Source organism: Chiloscyllium plagiosum, unplaced genomic scaffold (genome assembly GCF_037043375.1).
Source record: "Chiloscyllium plagiosum isolate Xiang-an unplaced genomic scaffold, Cpla_swu_hap1 HiC_scaffold_1, whole genome shotgun sequence".
Lineage (NCBI taxonomy): Eukaryota > Metazoa > Chordata > Chondrichthyes > Orectolobiformes > Hemiscylliidae > Chiloscyllium > Chiloscyllium plagiosum.
The window spans coordinates 110,955,770-110,971,877 of record NW_028270139.1 but is presented as its reverse complement, the minus strand read 5'-3'; the positions used below and the strand labels follow the sequence as shown (position 1 = coordinate 110,971,877).

At 43.5% G+C, this 16,108-nt stretch overlaps 1 protein-coding gene across 4 annotated transcripts in view; it reads left to right on the top strand.

The window, feature by feature from the left end:
- pdzd2 (PDZ domain containing 2) overlaps positions 1-16,108 on the top strand; it is a 547,489-nt gene that overhangs the window by 496,770 nt on the left and 34,611 nt on the right. For all 4 annotated transcript variants that reach the window (XM_043687429.2, XM_087989833.1, XM_043687436.2 and 1 more), the window contains one exon: positions 11,886-15,672. In XM_043687429.2, the coding sequence (XP_043543364.2) occupies positions 11,886-15,672 (3,787 nt within the window). The remainder of the gene's footprint in view (positions 1-11,885; positions 15,673-16,108) is intronic.

Genomic DNA, 16,108 nt, shown 5'->3' with positions numbered 1-16,108 from the left:
GGTCCTCCCTCGTAACTTGAATTTTGACTCTCGCTCCCAACCACTTACCTGATTATCTCTATTTCTGTCCACTTGCTGCACTTGACTGATTCCCCACACCTGGGCCATCATCACTCATTGCTCATACAGTACTGTGGAAGTTTTAAATTGTCAGAGTTTCCAATTTTTGAACAAGATATTAAATAAAGGCCGTCAGATGAATGTAAAAATTCCCATGTCAGTGTTTTGCAGAGAAACAGCAATGCTATCTCTGGTGTCCAGGTCTATAAATACTTACCTCTCAATTAACAACACAAGAAACAGATTATCTGATCATTATCACATTTATAAGAATTTTTTATTGACAAAGTTGGCTGTTGAGTCTCCTATATTATAGCAGTGCAGTGCATTAAAAATGCCTGAAAAGCACTCAGAGATGCCTGACGGTCATGAGAAGTATGATACAATTTTTCTTCCTTTGATTGATGCCAGCTCCAAGATAGAGTTGGGCATGGATTAATGAACATGGATTCAATGGCAAATGTTTGCATAAGATGCCTTATTTCTATTTTACTCTAATTGGAGGTGGTTGGTTACCAAATTTCAAAAAGGTAAAGTTTGGCAGAGTTAGGTAAAGTTCGTGGATTTCAAGAAATAAACAATTAGAGAGTCATAGAGATGTACAGCATGGAAACAGACCCTTCGGTCCAACCCGTCCATACCATCCAGATATCCCAACCCAATTTAGTCCCACCTGCCAGCACCCGGCCCATATCCCTCCAAACCCTTGCTATTCATATACCCATCCAAATGCCTCTTAAATGTTGCAATTGTACCAACCTCCACCACTTCCTCTGGCAGCTCATTCCATACACGTACCATCCTCTGTGTGAAAATGTTGCCCCGTAGGTCTCTTTTATATCTTTCCCCTCTCACCTAAACCTATGCCCTCTAGTTCTGGACTCCCCGACCCCAGGGAAAATACTTTGCCTATTTACCCTATCCATGCCCCTCATAATTTTGTAAACTTCTATAAGGTCACCCCTCAGCCTCCGACGCTCCAGGGAAAACAGCCCCAGCCTGTTCAACTCTAAGCTATTAAATTGATCATTTAAATCCTTAGAATCCCTACAGTGTGGAAACAGGCTATTCAGCCCAGCAAGTCCACACCAACCCTCTGATGAGCATCCCACCCAGACCTATCCCCCTACTCTGTCCCTATAGCCCTGCATTCCCCATCACTAACACACCTAACCTACACATCCCTGAACACTATGGGTAATTTACCATGGCCAATCCAGCTAACTTGCACATTTTTGAACTGTGGACGGAAACGGCGGAAAGCCATGCACACACAGGGAGAGCATGGAAATTCCACACAGTCACCTGAGAGTAGAGTTAAACCCAGGTACCTGGCGCTGTGAGGCAGCAGTGCTAGCCATTGAGCCACAATGCCACCCCTGAATAATATAAATGAGTAATTAATAAAAATGGCCATTGAAAAGTGTGAAGCGTCAAAGCTAATTAAGAAACTAGTTTTGAGCTTTTCTGACAAAAAGCAGAGCAGAGATGTCAGCATTACAGTGAAAAGACAGGAGAAAGGTGCTAGGTCAAAATGCTCACTCTGCAAGTAGGTGCAGACAGAATGGACTGAATGGCCTCCATTTGAACCATAACAATGCTATGACTGTTTGAAAGAGAGAGACAGATTAGGCCCTAACTGCTGTTCCATAGAAGGGAAGGGGACCAAGGTCAAGCGAAGAAAGTGAAAAGAAAAGAAAATTTACAGCCCAGGAACAGGCCCTTCGGCCCTCCAAGCCTGAGCCTATCCAAATCTACTGTCTAAACCTGTTGGTCAAATCCTAAGCATCTGTATCCCTCTGCTCCCCACCTACTCATGCATTTGTCCAGACCCATCTTAAATGAATCTGCCATGCCTGCCTCTACCACCTCTGCTGGCAACGCGTTCCAAATGCCCACCACCCTCTGTGTGAAGTACTTACCGCGTGTATTCCCCCTTAAACTTTCCACCTCTCACCTTGAAAGCGTGACCTCTTGATATTGAATCCTTCACCCTGGGAAAAAGCTTGTCTCTATCCACCTTATCTATACCCTTCATGATTTTGTAAACTTCCGCCCTCAATCTCCTTTTTTCTAATGAAAATAAACCTAATCTATTCAACCTCTCTTCATAGCTAGCACCTTCCATACCAGGCAACATCCTCGTAAAACTTCTCTGCACCCTCTCCAAAGCGCCCACATCCTTTTGGTAATGGTGCGACCAGAACTGTACACAGTATTCTAAATGCGGCCGAACCAATATCTTGTACAATGTTAATATGACTTGCCAGCTCTTATACTCAATACCCCATCCAATGAAGGCAAGCATACTATATGCCTTCTTGACCACTCTGTCCACCTGTGCAGCAACCTTCAGGGTACAATGGACCTGCATTCTCAGATCTCTCTGCCCATCAACTTTTCTCAAGGCTCTTTCGTTCATTGTATAATTCGCTCGAGAATTAGTCTTGCCTAAATGCCTCACCTCACATTTGTCCGGATTGAAATCCATCTGCCACTTTTCCACCCAACTCTCCAGTCTATCTATATCCTCCTGTATTCTCTGACAGTCCCTTATGCTTTCTGCTACTCCACCAATCTTTGTGTCATCTGTAAACTTGCTGATCATACCTATTACAAACAACAGTGGCCCCAACACTGACCCCTGTGGAACAACACTGGTCACCTTTCTCCATGTCGAGAAACTCCCTTCAACTACTACTCTCTGTCTCCTGTTGCTCAATCAGTTCTTTATCCACCTAGCTAGAACACCCTGCACACCATGTGACTTCACTTTCTCCATTAGTTTACCATGGGGAACCTTATCAAATGCCTTACTAAAGTCCATGTATATGACATCAACAGACCTTCCTTCATCTATCAGCTTGGTCACTTCCTCAAAGATCTCTATTAAGTTGGTAAGGCACGATTTTCCCCATACAAAACCATGTTGCCTACCACGGATAAACCCATTCTTTTCTAAATATAAATAGATCCTATCCCTCAGTACCTTCTCCAGCAACTTTTCCACCACCGACGTCAGGCTCACTGGTCTGTAATTACCCGGAATATCCCTACTACCCTTCTTGTACAGGGGGACAACATGAGCAACCCTCCGGCATCTCACCTGTGTTTAAGGATGCCACAAAGACATCTGTCAGGGCCCCAGCTATTTCCTCTCTCACCTCCCTCAGCAACCTGGGATGGATCCCATCCAGTCCTGGAGATTTGTCCACCTTAATAACCTCTAGCCTACCCGACACATCTTCCCTACTTATGTCAATGTGGTCCAGATTAATCACACTTCAATCTCTAATCTCAACATTCATCATGTTCCTCTCTTCAGTGAACACTGATGCAAAGTAATCATTCAGAATCTCACCCATTCTCTCAGTTTCAGCACACAGCCTTCCTTCATTATCCTTTAGTGGACCAATCCTTTCTCTAGTTAGCTGCTTGCTTCTTATATAAGAATAAAATGCTTTGGGATTATCCTTAATTCTGCTTGCTAAAGCTATTTCATGACCCCTTTTAGCCCACTTGATTCCTCGATTAAGACTTGTCCTACTCTTCCGATATTCTTCCAGGGCCTGTTTTGTTCTTAGCTGCCTAGACCTTATGTATGCTTCCCTTTTCCTCTTGGCTAGTCATACAATTTCTCCTGTCATCCACGGTTCACGAATCTTGCCCTTCCTATCTTTAGCCTTCAATGGGACATGCCTATCCTGCACTATCTTTAACCTATCTTTGAAAGCCTCCGACATCTCATATATGGACTTCCCTTCAAATAGCTGTGTCCAATCCACATTTCCGAGCTCCTGCCTAATTTTGATATTGGCTTTGGTCTGGTACTCTTCCCTGAGGACCATTCTCTTCTTTATCTACGAGTATTCTAAAACTTACAGAATTGTGGTCACTGTTCCCAAAGAAATGCCCCACCGCAACTTCTACCACCTGTCCTGGCTCGCTCCCCAGTACCAGTATGGCCCCTTCCCTCATCGGACTATTCACATACTGCTCTAGAAAACTCTCCTGGACGCTTCTTACAAATTCTACCCCATCCAGACCTCTGACGCTAAGTGTATCCCAGTCAATGTTGGGAAAATTAAAATCTCCCATCACCACTACCCTATTGCCTCTACATCTTTCCATAATCTGTTTACCCATTTGTTCTTCTACCTCACTCTCACTGTTGGGAGGCCTGTAATGCAGCCCCAACAGTGTGACTGCACCCTTCTTATTTCTCAGCTCCACCCATAATGCCTCACTACCCAAGACCTCCACAGTGTACTCCTTTAGCACAGCCGTGATATCGTCCTTGACCAGCACTGCAACTCCACCTCCCCCCTTTTACTTTCCTCCCTGCCCTGTCTGAAGTGTCTATATCCTGGAACATTTAATTGCCAATCATCATGCCCTTCCTTCAACCAAGTCTCTGTGATTACAATAACGTCATACTCCCAGGCACCAATCCAAGCCCTAAGTTCATCTGCCTTACACATTATAGTCCTTACATTAAAGTAGGTGCATTTCAGGCCACCAGCTTTTTTGCGCTCACCTGCTCTCTGCCTATTCTTCCCTTTATTAATGCTGTCTTCATGATTCTTACAGTCTCTAGTCTCCACCTTGCTGCCTACTTGTTTAATCGTCTGGTTCCCAGCCCCCTGCCACATTAGTTTAAAACCTTCCTAGCTGCAGTAGCAAAAGCTTTCCCAAGGACGTTGGTTCCGCTCCGGTTCAGATGTAGACCGTCCATTTTGTAATAGTCCCACCTTCCCCAGAACCGATCCCAATGTCCAACAAATCTGAACCCTTCCCTCCTACACAGTCTCTCAAGCCACATGTTCATCCTGCCTATTTTTTCATTTCTACGCTGGCTAGCACGTGGCACTGGTAATAATCCTGAGACCACTACCTTTGAGGTCCTCCTCTTTAACTTCTCTCCTCGCTCCCTGAATTCTTCTTTCAGGACCTCATCTCATTTTATACTTATATCGTTGGTGCCTATATGCACCAAGACAACTCGCTGTTCACCCTCCCCTTTTAGAATGCTCTGCAGCCGATCGGTGACATCCCTGACCCGAGCACCTGGGAGGCAACATATCATCCGAGAGTCCCATTTTCAGCAACAGAACTGCCTATCTACTCCCCTTACAATAGAATCCCCTATGACTATGGCCTTCTGAACATCAGTGCCCGAGTTCAACAGGGTTTAACTAACATTGGCTTTGTTTTGCGTCCAGTAGTGCACACTCTTAGCTAACCTTAATGAGATTCATATTAAGTCAAGGATTGAAAGCAGGTTGTTTTTCAGCTTGGAATCGCTGCTCTTTCCACCCTAATTTGTGGATAAGGGCGTTTTGGAGAGAGAGGAGCATTCACAGTCTCTCTTATGGCATGCAGGTACCTTGTCATCCCCGATATTGACTTGGAGTCTCTCCACCCCTCCTGTCACTACAGCCAGCTGGCAGGCAGGCCAACCCTTGTGGTGTCTCCCCGACTTGGACAGGCATGCTGTCGATGTTCCTTGTGTGCAGGTCTGAATGAAGCTACTCAAATTTCTTCCAATCAGAGGCTATTTCTCTCCCTCATGTATTGCAAATGAGGAGCATCTTCTTGCAGTCTTTCAATTGGATGCCCTATGTTTGGAACCTGGGGGCTGGTGATTAGAAAGAGGCCTCACATCAGCAAATGGGACCAAGTGAAATACCTCTCCTCCACTTCTACATAGCTCCCAGTACTTAGTCTCTAATACCAAATAAAAAGTTTCTATTAGAATTCCTACAGTGTGGAAACAGGTCCTTCGGCCCAACAAGTGCACACCGACCCTCCAAAGAGTAACCCACCCAAACCCATTCCCCTATCCTATATTTGCCCCTGACTAATGTATCTAACCTACACATCCCTATGGGCAATTTCGCTCGGCCAATTGACCTAACCTGCACATCTTTGGATTGTGGGAGGAAACCAGAGCACTCGGAGGAAACCCACGCAGACATGGGGAGAATGTGCAAACTCCACACAGGCTGGAATTGAACTTGGGACCCTGGCGCTGTGAGGCAGCAGTGCTAAACACTGAGCTACCGTGCTGCCCTATGTAGCACACCCACATAATAATAACCTATAGATCATTTGGCAGCCTGAGAGCAGATGAATTAGAGTTCCATCATCTCTGTCTCAGACTGATTGATCCCAAATCAGAGACATTTGTTATTTCCATACAGGGATGAAGAGAAAATTATTCACAGTTCTGGAATTCTATGAAAGAGTGCATTGACAGAGGTTAGGAAGTTAGATTCTCATCCACCTAAATGGGTGGATAGTGCTGTATCCATTGTCAAATAGAAAAGAGGAAGCTTTTTAACAAGATTGCAGAATTTCTGAGTTAAGCTATTAAGTTACTTGCTTAACTATTTTGTGTCAGAGTTAGTGTAAACCAATAGAATCTGCTTACTGTGACACAAATAGCGTACTCATGGAAGGTGCTCTGTCATTTTAGGTCACTAGGTCACATTTTGTAGGAGAGAAATCAAGTACCTTGCCCTCCTCTGCCCCTCTAGAGAGACACACACACACACATACACCACATAAAGGGAATACTAGAAAATGGTGCAAGAACAGGTGTCGGCAATGACTCAGTGGTAGTACTGCCATTTCCAGGTCAGAAGATTTAAGTTCTAATTCAAGAGTTTAAATGTTCAAGGGAGGTGTTAAACTAAGACCTTGTCTATTCTCTCAGATACACATAATAGGTCCCATTGCACTATTCAGAATGAACAAGGGAGAGGTTTTGGTGTTCAGACCAACATTTAACCCTCAATTCAGTAAGGCATATGAGTTGAGGATGCAGCTTTACTCATGGAAAATGCTATCACAGAGACATGTAAGATTGGAGGTCATAATGGAAAAGGCATAGTGAAGAAGGCGTTTGGTATGCTTTCCTTTATTGGTCAGAATATTGAGTACAGGGTCATGTTGCAACAGTACAGGACATTGGTTAGGTCATTTTTGGAATATTGCGTGCAATTCTGATCTCCTTCCTATCAGAAAGATGTTGTGAAACTTGAAAGTGTTCAGAAAAGATTTACAAAGGTGTTGCCAGGGTTGGAGGATTTAAGCTACAGGGAGAGGCTGAACAGGCTGGGGCTGTTTTCCCTGGAGCGTCGGAGGCTGAGGGGTGACTTTATAGAGGTTTACAAAATTATGAAGGGCATGGATAGGATAAATAGACAAAGTCTTTTCCCTTGGTGGGGGAGTCCAGAACTAGACGGCATAGGTTAAGGGTGAGAGGGAAAAGATATAAACGAGACCTAAGGGGCAACTTTTTCACACAGAGGGTGATATGTGTATGGAATGAGCTGCCAGAGGTAGTGGTGGAGGCTGGTACAGTTGCAACATTTAAAAGGCATTTGAATGGGTATATGAATAGGAAGGGTTTAGAGGGATATGGGCCGGGTGCTGGCAGGTGGGACTAGATTGGGTTGGGATATCTGATCGGCATGGACAGGTTGGACCAAAGGGTCTGTTTCCATGCTGTACATCACTATGATTCTATGACAGAAGATAAAGATTCTGAACTGGGGGAAGGCAGACTTTAGTATGTTAAGACAGGATCTGACCAAAGTGGACTGGAATCAGCTGTTTACAGAAAAATCTACATCAGAGCAGGGGAGTCGTTCAAAAGGGTAATAGTGAAAGTCTTTGAGGAGAAAGTGAGGTCTGCAGATGCTGGAGATCAGAGCTGAAAATGTGTTGCTGGAAAAGCGCAGCAGGTCAGGCAGCATCCAGGGAATAGGAGAATCGACGTTTCGGGCATAAGCCCTTCTTCAGGAATGAGGAAAGTTTGTCCAGCAGGCTAAGATAAAAGGTAGGGAGGAGGGACTTGGGGGGAGGGGCGTCGGAAATGTGATAGGTGGAAAGAGGTCAAGGTGAGGGTGATAGGTCAGACTGGGGTGGGGGCGGAGAGGTCAGAAAGAAGATTGCAGGTTAGGAAGGCGGTGCTGAATTCAATGGATTTGACTGAGACAAGGTGGGGGGAGGGGAAATGAGGAAACTAGTGAAATCCGAGTTCATCCCTTGTGGTTGGAGGGTTCCTAGGCGGAAGATGAGGCGCTCTTCCTCCAACCGTCGTGTTGTTGTGGTCTGGCGATGGAGGAGTCCAAAGACCTGCATATCCTTGGTGGAGTGGTAGGGGGAGTTAAAGTGTTGAGCCACAGGGTGGTTGGGTTGGTTGGTCCGGGTGTCCCAGAGGTGTTCTCTGAAACGCTCCGCAAGTAGGTGGCCGGTCTCCCCAATATAGAGGAGGCCACATCGGGTGCAGAGGATGCAATAGATGATGTGTGTGGAGGTGCAGGTGAATCTGTGGCGGATATGGAAGTTTCCTTTGGGGCTTTGGAGGGAGGTGAGGGGGGAGGTGTGGGCGCAAGTCTTGCACCTCCTGCGGTTGCAGGGGAAGGTGCCGAGAGTGGAGGTTGGGTTGGTGGGGGGGTGTGGATCTGACGAGGGAGTCACGGAGGGAGTGGTCTTCACGGAATGCTGATAGGGGAGGGGAAGGAAATATATCCTTGGTGGTGGGATCCGTTTGGAGGTGGCGGAAATGACGGTGGATGATGCGCTGTACATGGAGGTTAGTGGGGTGGTAGGTGAGGAGAGGCCTCACCTTCATTCCCCTATGCTCTCGGATTAATGAGTTCAACACACGGCGTGACATCGAACAATTCTTCCGCCGCCTTCGCCTCTGCACCCTCGTCAGATCCACACCCCCCACCGACCCAACCTCCACTCCCGGCACCTTCCCCTGCAACCGCAGGAGGTGCAAGACTTGCGCCCACACCTCCCCCCTCACCTCCCTCCAAAGCCTCAAAGGAAACTTCCATATCCGCCACAGATTCACCTGCACCTCCACACACATCATCTATTGCATCCTCTGCACCCGATGTGGCCTCCTCTATATTGGGGAGACCGGCCACCTACTTGCGGAGCGTTTCAGAGAACACCTCTGGGACACCCGGACCAACCAACCCAACCACCCTGTGGCTCAACACTTTAACACCCCCTCCCACTCCACCAAGGATATGCAGGTCTTTGGACTCCTCCATCGCCAGACCACAACAACACGATGGTTGGAGGAAGAGCGCCTCATCGTCCGCCTAGGAACCCTCCAACCACAAGGGATGAACTCGGATTTCTCCAGTTTCCTCATTTCCCCTCCCCCCACCTTGTCTCAGTCAAATCCATCAAATTCAGCACCGCCTTCCTAACCTGCAATCTTCTTCCTGACCTCTCCGCCCCCACCCCAGTCTGACCTATCACCCTCACCTTGACCTCTTTCCACCTATCACATTTCCGACGCCCCTCCCCTAAGTCCCTCCTCCCTACCTTTTATCTTAGCCTGCTGGACAAACTTTCCTCATTCCTGAAGAAGGGCTTATGCCCGAAACGTCGATTCTCCTGTTCCCTGGATGCTGCCTGACCTGCTGCGCTTTTCCAGCAACACATTTTCAGCTCTAATAGTGAAAGTAGAAGGCCAACATGTGCTTGTACAGTTGAAGAGTGAGACTAACACATTAAGAGAACTCAAAATGTCAAGGAATGTACAGAATTGGATAAGAAAAAAAAAGAGCAATAGAAAGGTAGATGCCAAGGGCTTAAAACAGCAGAAAATGCAGTTAGAGTCATAGTGATGTACAGAATGAAAATGGACCCATTCAGTCCAAATCGACCATGCCGACCAGATATCATAAATTAATCTAGTCCCATTTGCCAGCATTTGGCCCATATCCCTCTAAACCCTTCCTGCACATATACCCATCCAGGTGCCTTTTAAATGTTGTAATTGTACCAGCCTCCACCATTTCCTCTGGCAGCTCATTCCAGACATGTACCAACCTTTGCGTGAAAATATTGCCTCTTAGGTCCCTTTTAAGTCGTTTCCCTCTCACCCTAAACCTATGCCCTCTAGTTCTGGACTCCCCCACCCCAGAGAAAAGACCTTGTCCACTTACCCTATCAATGCCCATCATGATTTTATAAACCTCTATAAGATCACCCCTCAGATCTTGATGCTCCAGGGAAAACAGCCCCAGTCTATTCAGCCTCTCCCTATAGCTTAGACCCTCCAACCTAGGCAACATCCTTGTAAATCTTTTCTGAACCCTTTCAAGTTTCACTACATCCTTCCTTTAGGAGGGAGACCAGAATTGTATGCAATATTCCAAAAATGGTCAAAGCAATGTCTTGTACGGCCACAAAATGACCTCTCAACTCCTAAACTTGATGCTCTGACCAATAAAGGAAAGCATACCAAACACCTTCTTCACTATCCTATCTACTTGAGACTCCACTTTCAAGAAACTCCATTAGTGTGAGAGAATGGGGTTGAATGGATGAGAGTGTGTCAGCCAAGCTGGCTATATACCACAGCAGCTCTGTGCTATGACATTACTGGTAAGGGGCGACACCAGACTGCCAATGTTTGTCCGGGTGCTCAGCAACCTTTTAAAGATGATGATACTGGTCTTTTGGCAAGTTTTGGTAAGATGGAGTAAAGTAGATATGAAGAATGCCATAGGAGTAGGGTAGGTACTTAATGAGACAAGTTGGAAAGATACGTGAGAGAACACGCCAAGCTTCATTGCAAAAATCCTTCCAAAAGAAGCTCAACAAACTAACACTTACTCAAAAATACTAAGATCCAGCTCATTTTATAAGAGCTTTTCATTTTGCCATCATAAGGACCATTACAAGAACATCAGATTAAGCTGAAAACCAACATTTATGCAATATGAGAGGAATGCAACATGAAAAACTTTGACAATTCTTTTCAGCAATATAGCACTCCCAAATGACTTTTTCAAATTTTAAGACTTTTGCTCTACCAACCAAACTGAAAGCAACATCAACTAAACATTAATTAGCAGGCTAATAATATTTTAAGCTAAACAAAAGATAACCCTTAATAATGTCTAAACACCATTGATAACCACAATACGCCATTTATATGCTTTATAGCATGCTCTCTGCAGAATTACAAATGTTACAATGATCAAGTAACTGTGCCATCTTCATCAACAGAATCGAAAATTAGTAGGGCAATGGTGGCATTGCTTGGAGCTGTCACTGTTTCCCTCAACGTCAACAGTAGGTCCTTTCAGGCAGAAACAGGAAACATAACACACATTTCCCAGTTCACCAGCCAATCCTACATCAGGGAGTTGACAGAGATCCTCTACCTGAGGAGAGAGGGTCTCTTCCCAGAGGAGCCAAGACCATTGGCACATTTGAGAAAAGCTTTCTCTTGCCTGTTGTACCATTTCGTGGCCCTCTCCTCGCAGCCACTTACACTACATGCAGTCAGTGGTATCTTCTGTGTAATTAGTACAATTCTCCTTAAAGAGGGGCAGGGCCAGCTGAAACACATGTTGGGCACATGTGCCTGATAGAATGTTCAGCCTGCCAGGATCGTAGGTTACATTCAATTAATTCTGCAATCATTGAAATAATCAGGTAGCATGTAGTTTACATACAGCCTGCCTCAACAATATCTGGGTGCAGGCTGGTCATAAATGCAACTGGAACAATCCAATTTTTAGCCTTTAATGATTTTTTTTTGCAACCTTACTTGTACTTATAAGCTTTATAATGCAGGTAGGAGCTCAGAAATTATGTTTCCACCAATTGCATAATTTCTTCTTCCTGTTCCAACTGTAGGAAGGACAGGGTTAGTATAAGGCATGGGTTATCCTGTCATTCCAGTGCTGACCATTGCAGATTGACTTAATTGTGATCCAATATATAATGAGATTTGAAACATGATAATATTGCCTGATGTTTATTTTTTTCTGCAGCTGTGGACAGATTATCAAGGCTCACCTCATCATCTTCCACAGATTTGAATTTGGTAGAACCTGATACTGTAGAACTTGATCAAAATTTGGTTGCCAACAAAAACAGTGCACAAATGATGGAGGACTTCCTGCAGAACAGAACAACAAACTTGAAAGTGCAGCCTCTGGAAAAACATACTGTGGACAATGTAGTGGAGAACAAAGTAGATTCACAGGATTGCAATACCTTGCTACACGGTAACAAACCTGACATCCCAGTTACAGATATTGATGATGTTATAAATCAGCTAGATTTTGCTGAGGGTGACATCCCAAATAGTTTGTCTTTGAATTCGGAAAGGAGCCAAGTTGATGTTGCTGCTCATACAGTAAAAGCTACCAACAACACAAATTGTATCAGTAATAAAGGTGATTCTTTAATAGATATCAAACAGGAAGTTCTTGACTACTCTGTTCTGAATTCAGTCAACACAGGAAAAGTATTTTCAGTAAACAAAACATGTCTGACTAACTATTCCAGAAACTTAAGAACTGAGAAGAAGGACAAACCATTGGGTTTAACAGCCAACAAGGAAAATAGGAAACAACAATCTATGTATGCTGCTGCAGTAGACTCTGATTCAGAGACTGAATCTTTGGATAGCCCTCACTCATCCTGTACTAAAGTGGGTTTACCTGGAGATGTTGGTTTCACTCAATGTGAAAGCCTCAGTATTGCAGATTCAGATACGGAAGAGGTTGAAATCTGCTTCCAGCCTAGTGATCAAGCTCAAATATCACAGCAATGTGTGCAACCTCCAACAAATCTGAACCAAGAGGTTGTGCACGAGAGTGATTTGCCAATGACTAGGCTTGCTCCAGAAACAAGTAAGGAGACAATTTCGGCAGATAAAAAGACAAATTCAAATCTGCCTTCCTCATCCTATGAAAATGAGCATAGTTTAAGCTATTCCTCACCACCTTCCAATTTTGATATGACGGGGATAGAGATTGCCAAACAGAGTCCAATGCTAAACTCTGTGAATCATAGACTTGCTGAACCAATCAAATCTGAAAGCACAAGTATCCTTACAGCTTCTTTTTTAAATGATTCACAAAATAAACAAGTGGGATTTGATCCTTCTTCCAAGCAGGATCTACCAATAAATTCTTTGGAAGACACAGATATGACCTTACATAATCAAAATGATTCAGACAAAGGCCAATGTATCAAAGAAGTCACTAGAGAATTTGATGAAAAATTGGAACATCACAGTGATTCTGCCTTTTCTGTATCAAGACTTCAGTCAGAATCATGTTTGGAATTGAATAGGACAGACCATGATTTTTCTTCATCGCTAGATTCCTTGGAGCATTCTGAAAAAGCAGAAATTACAAAAGCAAATCATGATTCCTTGTATCCAGTGCCCAAGCCCAGGTTATCCGCTACAAGTAAGCCAAATCTGGGTACTCAGGATGTTGCGTTATCCATGATTCAGGTCAGAAAAGAAAGACTGACTTTGTCAGGTAGTGGCAAAGATTCTAGTCCCCCGCCACAAAGACAAAATCAGTTCAAACAATCCTTTGGCGCACAAATTGTGAAATCGTCCATGCCACCTAGAGGACAAAATGAAAGTGGTACAGCATCTCAAATGTGTACTAGATCGAAGTTTCAGGACAAAGCCCAGAAGTTTTATTCAGCACCAAAATTAAAGGGGCTCAGCATTAAAAGTAAAAACAAACCACCATCTGAAACCAATGAGAAGAATGCAACAAAATCTGAAGGATTCAAAAAATCAGAAACATTGCAGAAATGTTCAGAAAAGTTACCAGTTTGTGATCATCAATTATCAAAACTCTTCACTAAAAGAGCATCCTTAATATGCAATATAAAAGCAAATAAACATCCTGAGAAAAATAAATCTGAAACAAAGAATGAGAAAGAAGTCTGTAATGTTCCTGTACATTCTTTGGGAGAACAGCTTTCAGTGCATTTACCAGTAGATACTGGACTCCAAACAGGAGAGAAAAATAAGGGTGAGACAAAGACCTCCAATATCACAGGTAAAGTGGATTTGTGCAATGAACAGCAAAGACAAGCTTTGAAAGAAGATCCTAAAAACCAAAAAGAGACAGGTCAACAATTAATACTGGATCATAAATTAAAAGAGAAAGAACCCAAAGAAACTGTATGGATTAAAGATCCTCATAAACCATCTGGAGAATCAGAAAAATATAGAAATGAAGAAAGCATTTCCCAAGTATCCAGTGAAACATCGGCTAAACTACATATAAGATCTCCAGTAGAATTATGTGAGAATGTTAACATGACCAACAAAAATCGGGACAAATTGGCTCATGAAGCACAGAGAGTAGAGCAGAAACCTTTACAAAAAGAACAGGTGGAGGAACGTTTACCACCTTCAGGATATAAATCATTGGAAGACTCTACTGTTCTCTCTTCAACTTCATTGCATGAGGATGATCGTGAATGCATAGCAACCCGACGGAGCTTTATTGAATTAAAACTAACATCACCTCCATTGGAAAGAAAAGAAATTAATAACATGGCTACCCCTACAGAGCTTTTAGAGCACAAGTCAAAGAAATCGTCTATAGTTGAGGATAATGCCCAGAAACCAAAAATAGCTCCAAAACCTCCTGTGGGCTTTGAACAGAATCCAGATCAATTAAGTAGTGATGACACACAATTTGATAAGAATCCATCTGAATCCTATCCCATTAAAACTTCTCAAAGACAGAAACTGTTACCGGAGAGAAAGGTAATATCATTTGACACATCACAATTGCACACCACTGTTAAAAGTATAGATAATGTTCAACCAAATGTTGAGGCAACAGGAACCTTAAAGAAATCTTTGAGTGAAGAAAAGCACTCCAGCACTGATTTTATCTTCTATCAAAGAGACAAGGACAAATCAAATATTGGAAGTTTAACAAATGAGCTGAATTGTCCACCAGAAGGAGGCTCTTTTTCTGTCAGACAGAGAATTAAGTCTTTTGAGAGCCTAGCGAGCTTTGACAAACCAGTAATCAGGAAAATAGACACACATTTTCTAGACTCATCCTTTGTTATTTGCAATACCAACTCCTCTACCAAGCCAGCAATAGGAAGGCGAATATCAGGAAGTGCAATACCTCTAACAACATCAAACATTTCATCTATTCGAAACCTTGATGCATCACGTGCATTGAGACGTAGTTTGAGCTCCTACACTGAAGGAAGGTCTGAGGTTGCCTTTCCATCATCACAAATAGAAAAGTCTCCATCTGGTGTGGCTTTTCTCAACTTTGAACCAAATTATTCGAAGAACCATACTGAGGAAGTTAAAAAGGAATGTGAGTCCAGTAGCGAAAGGTCTCAGGAGCAAGGCTTAAATTCATGCAAAGTTAACAACAGTAAAAGTAGATCGTCAGTCAACCATCGACCAAATGCTTTGTCTAGGTCCAAACTGCGGGAACTGAGAGCATTAAGCATGCCAGATCTTGACAAATTGTGCAGTGATTATTCTAGTGATCCAATGACCCAGAGTTTTAAAACTGAACTGGAAGTCAAGCCAAGAACATCTATTGGTCTTGCTGCTGAAAGCCTTACAAATGTGTCTTCTGGAACTGCTTCTGCTACCAGTGGTTCAGGTTTAGTGAAAATCTATAGATCTGGAATTCCTAATTTCAGATCAAAGAATTCCTGGAAAAGCAGCAATGGAACACTAGATTCGTGGTCTGATGATGAGCTGGCAAATAATAAGAATTTGTCAGAGAGCAAAGGCAGAAGTTGGTCAGTCAGGTTAGTGAGAATAATGCCTGAAGCTGCATATTGGATTATATTGGTTTAAAGTAGAGAATACAGGTCGTTCTGGTATAATGTGTATTTTGTCAACACAAATTGGCTGTAATACAATTGACGAATTGTGGACATTGTTTGGATAACACAAGCTTTCTACTGAACGGGTATTGCGATTTTCTGCAGCGATTTTCTGTAGCGGCTTTCCATCGCATGATTTTCTATTGCATGAGACTGCAAAGGATCGCAACCATCGTGTTATACCAGAACACCCTGTAATTCATTGATGTTCCGTAAATGTCAAGAGCAGACACATGTGTAAAAGAACAATACGCTCAAATTATTTAAGGAATCCTTTCTGACTCTCAAAAGGACATCTTATTGCAGATAATTGAAATGACTTCCCCGAGATGGTTAGTCTTGGACGAACCTGAGCCAA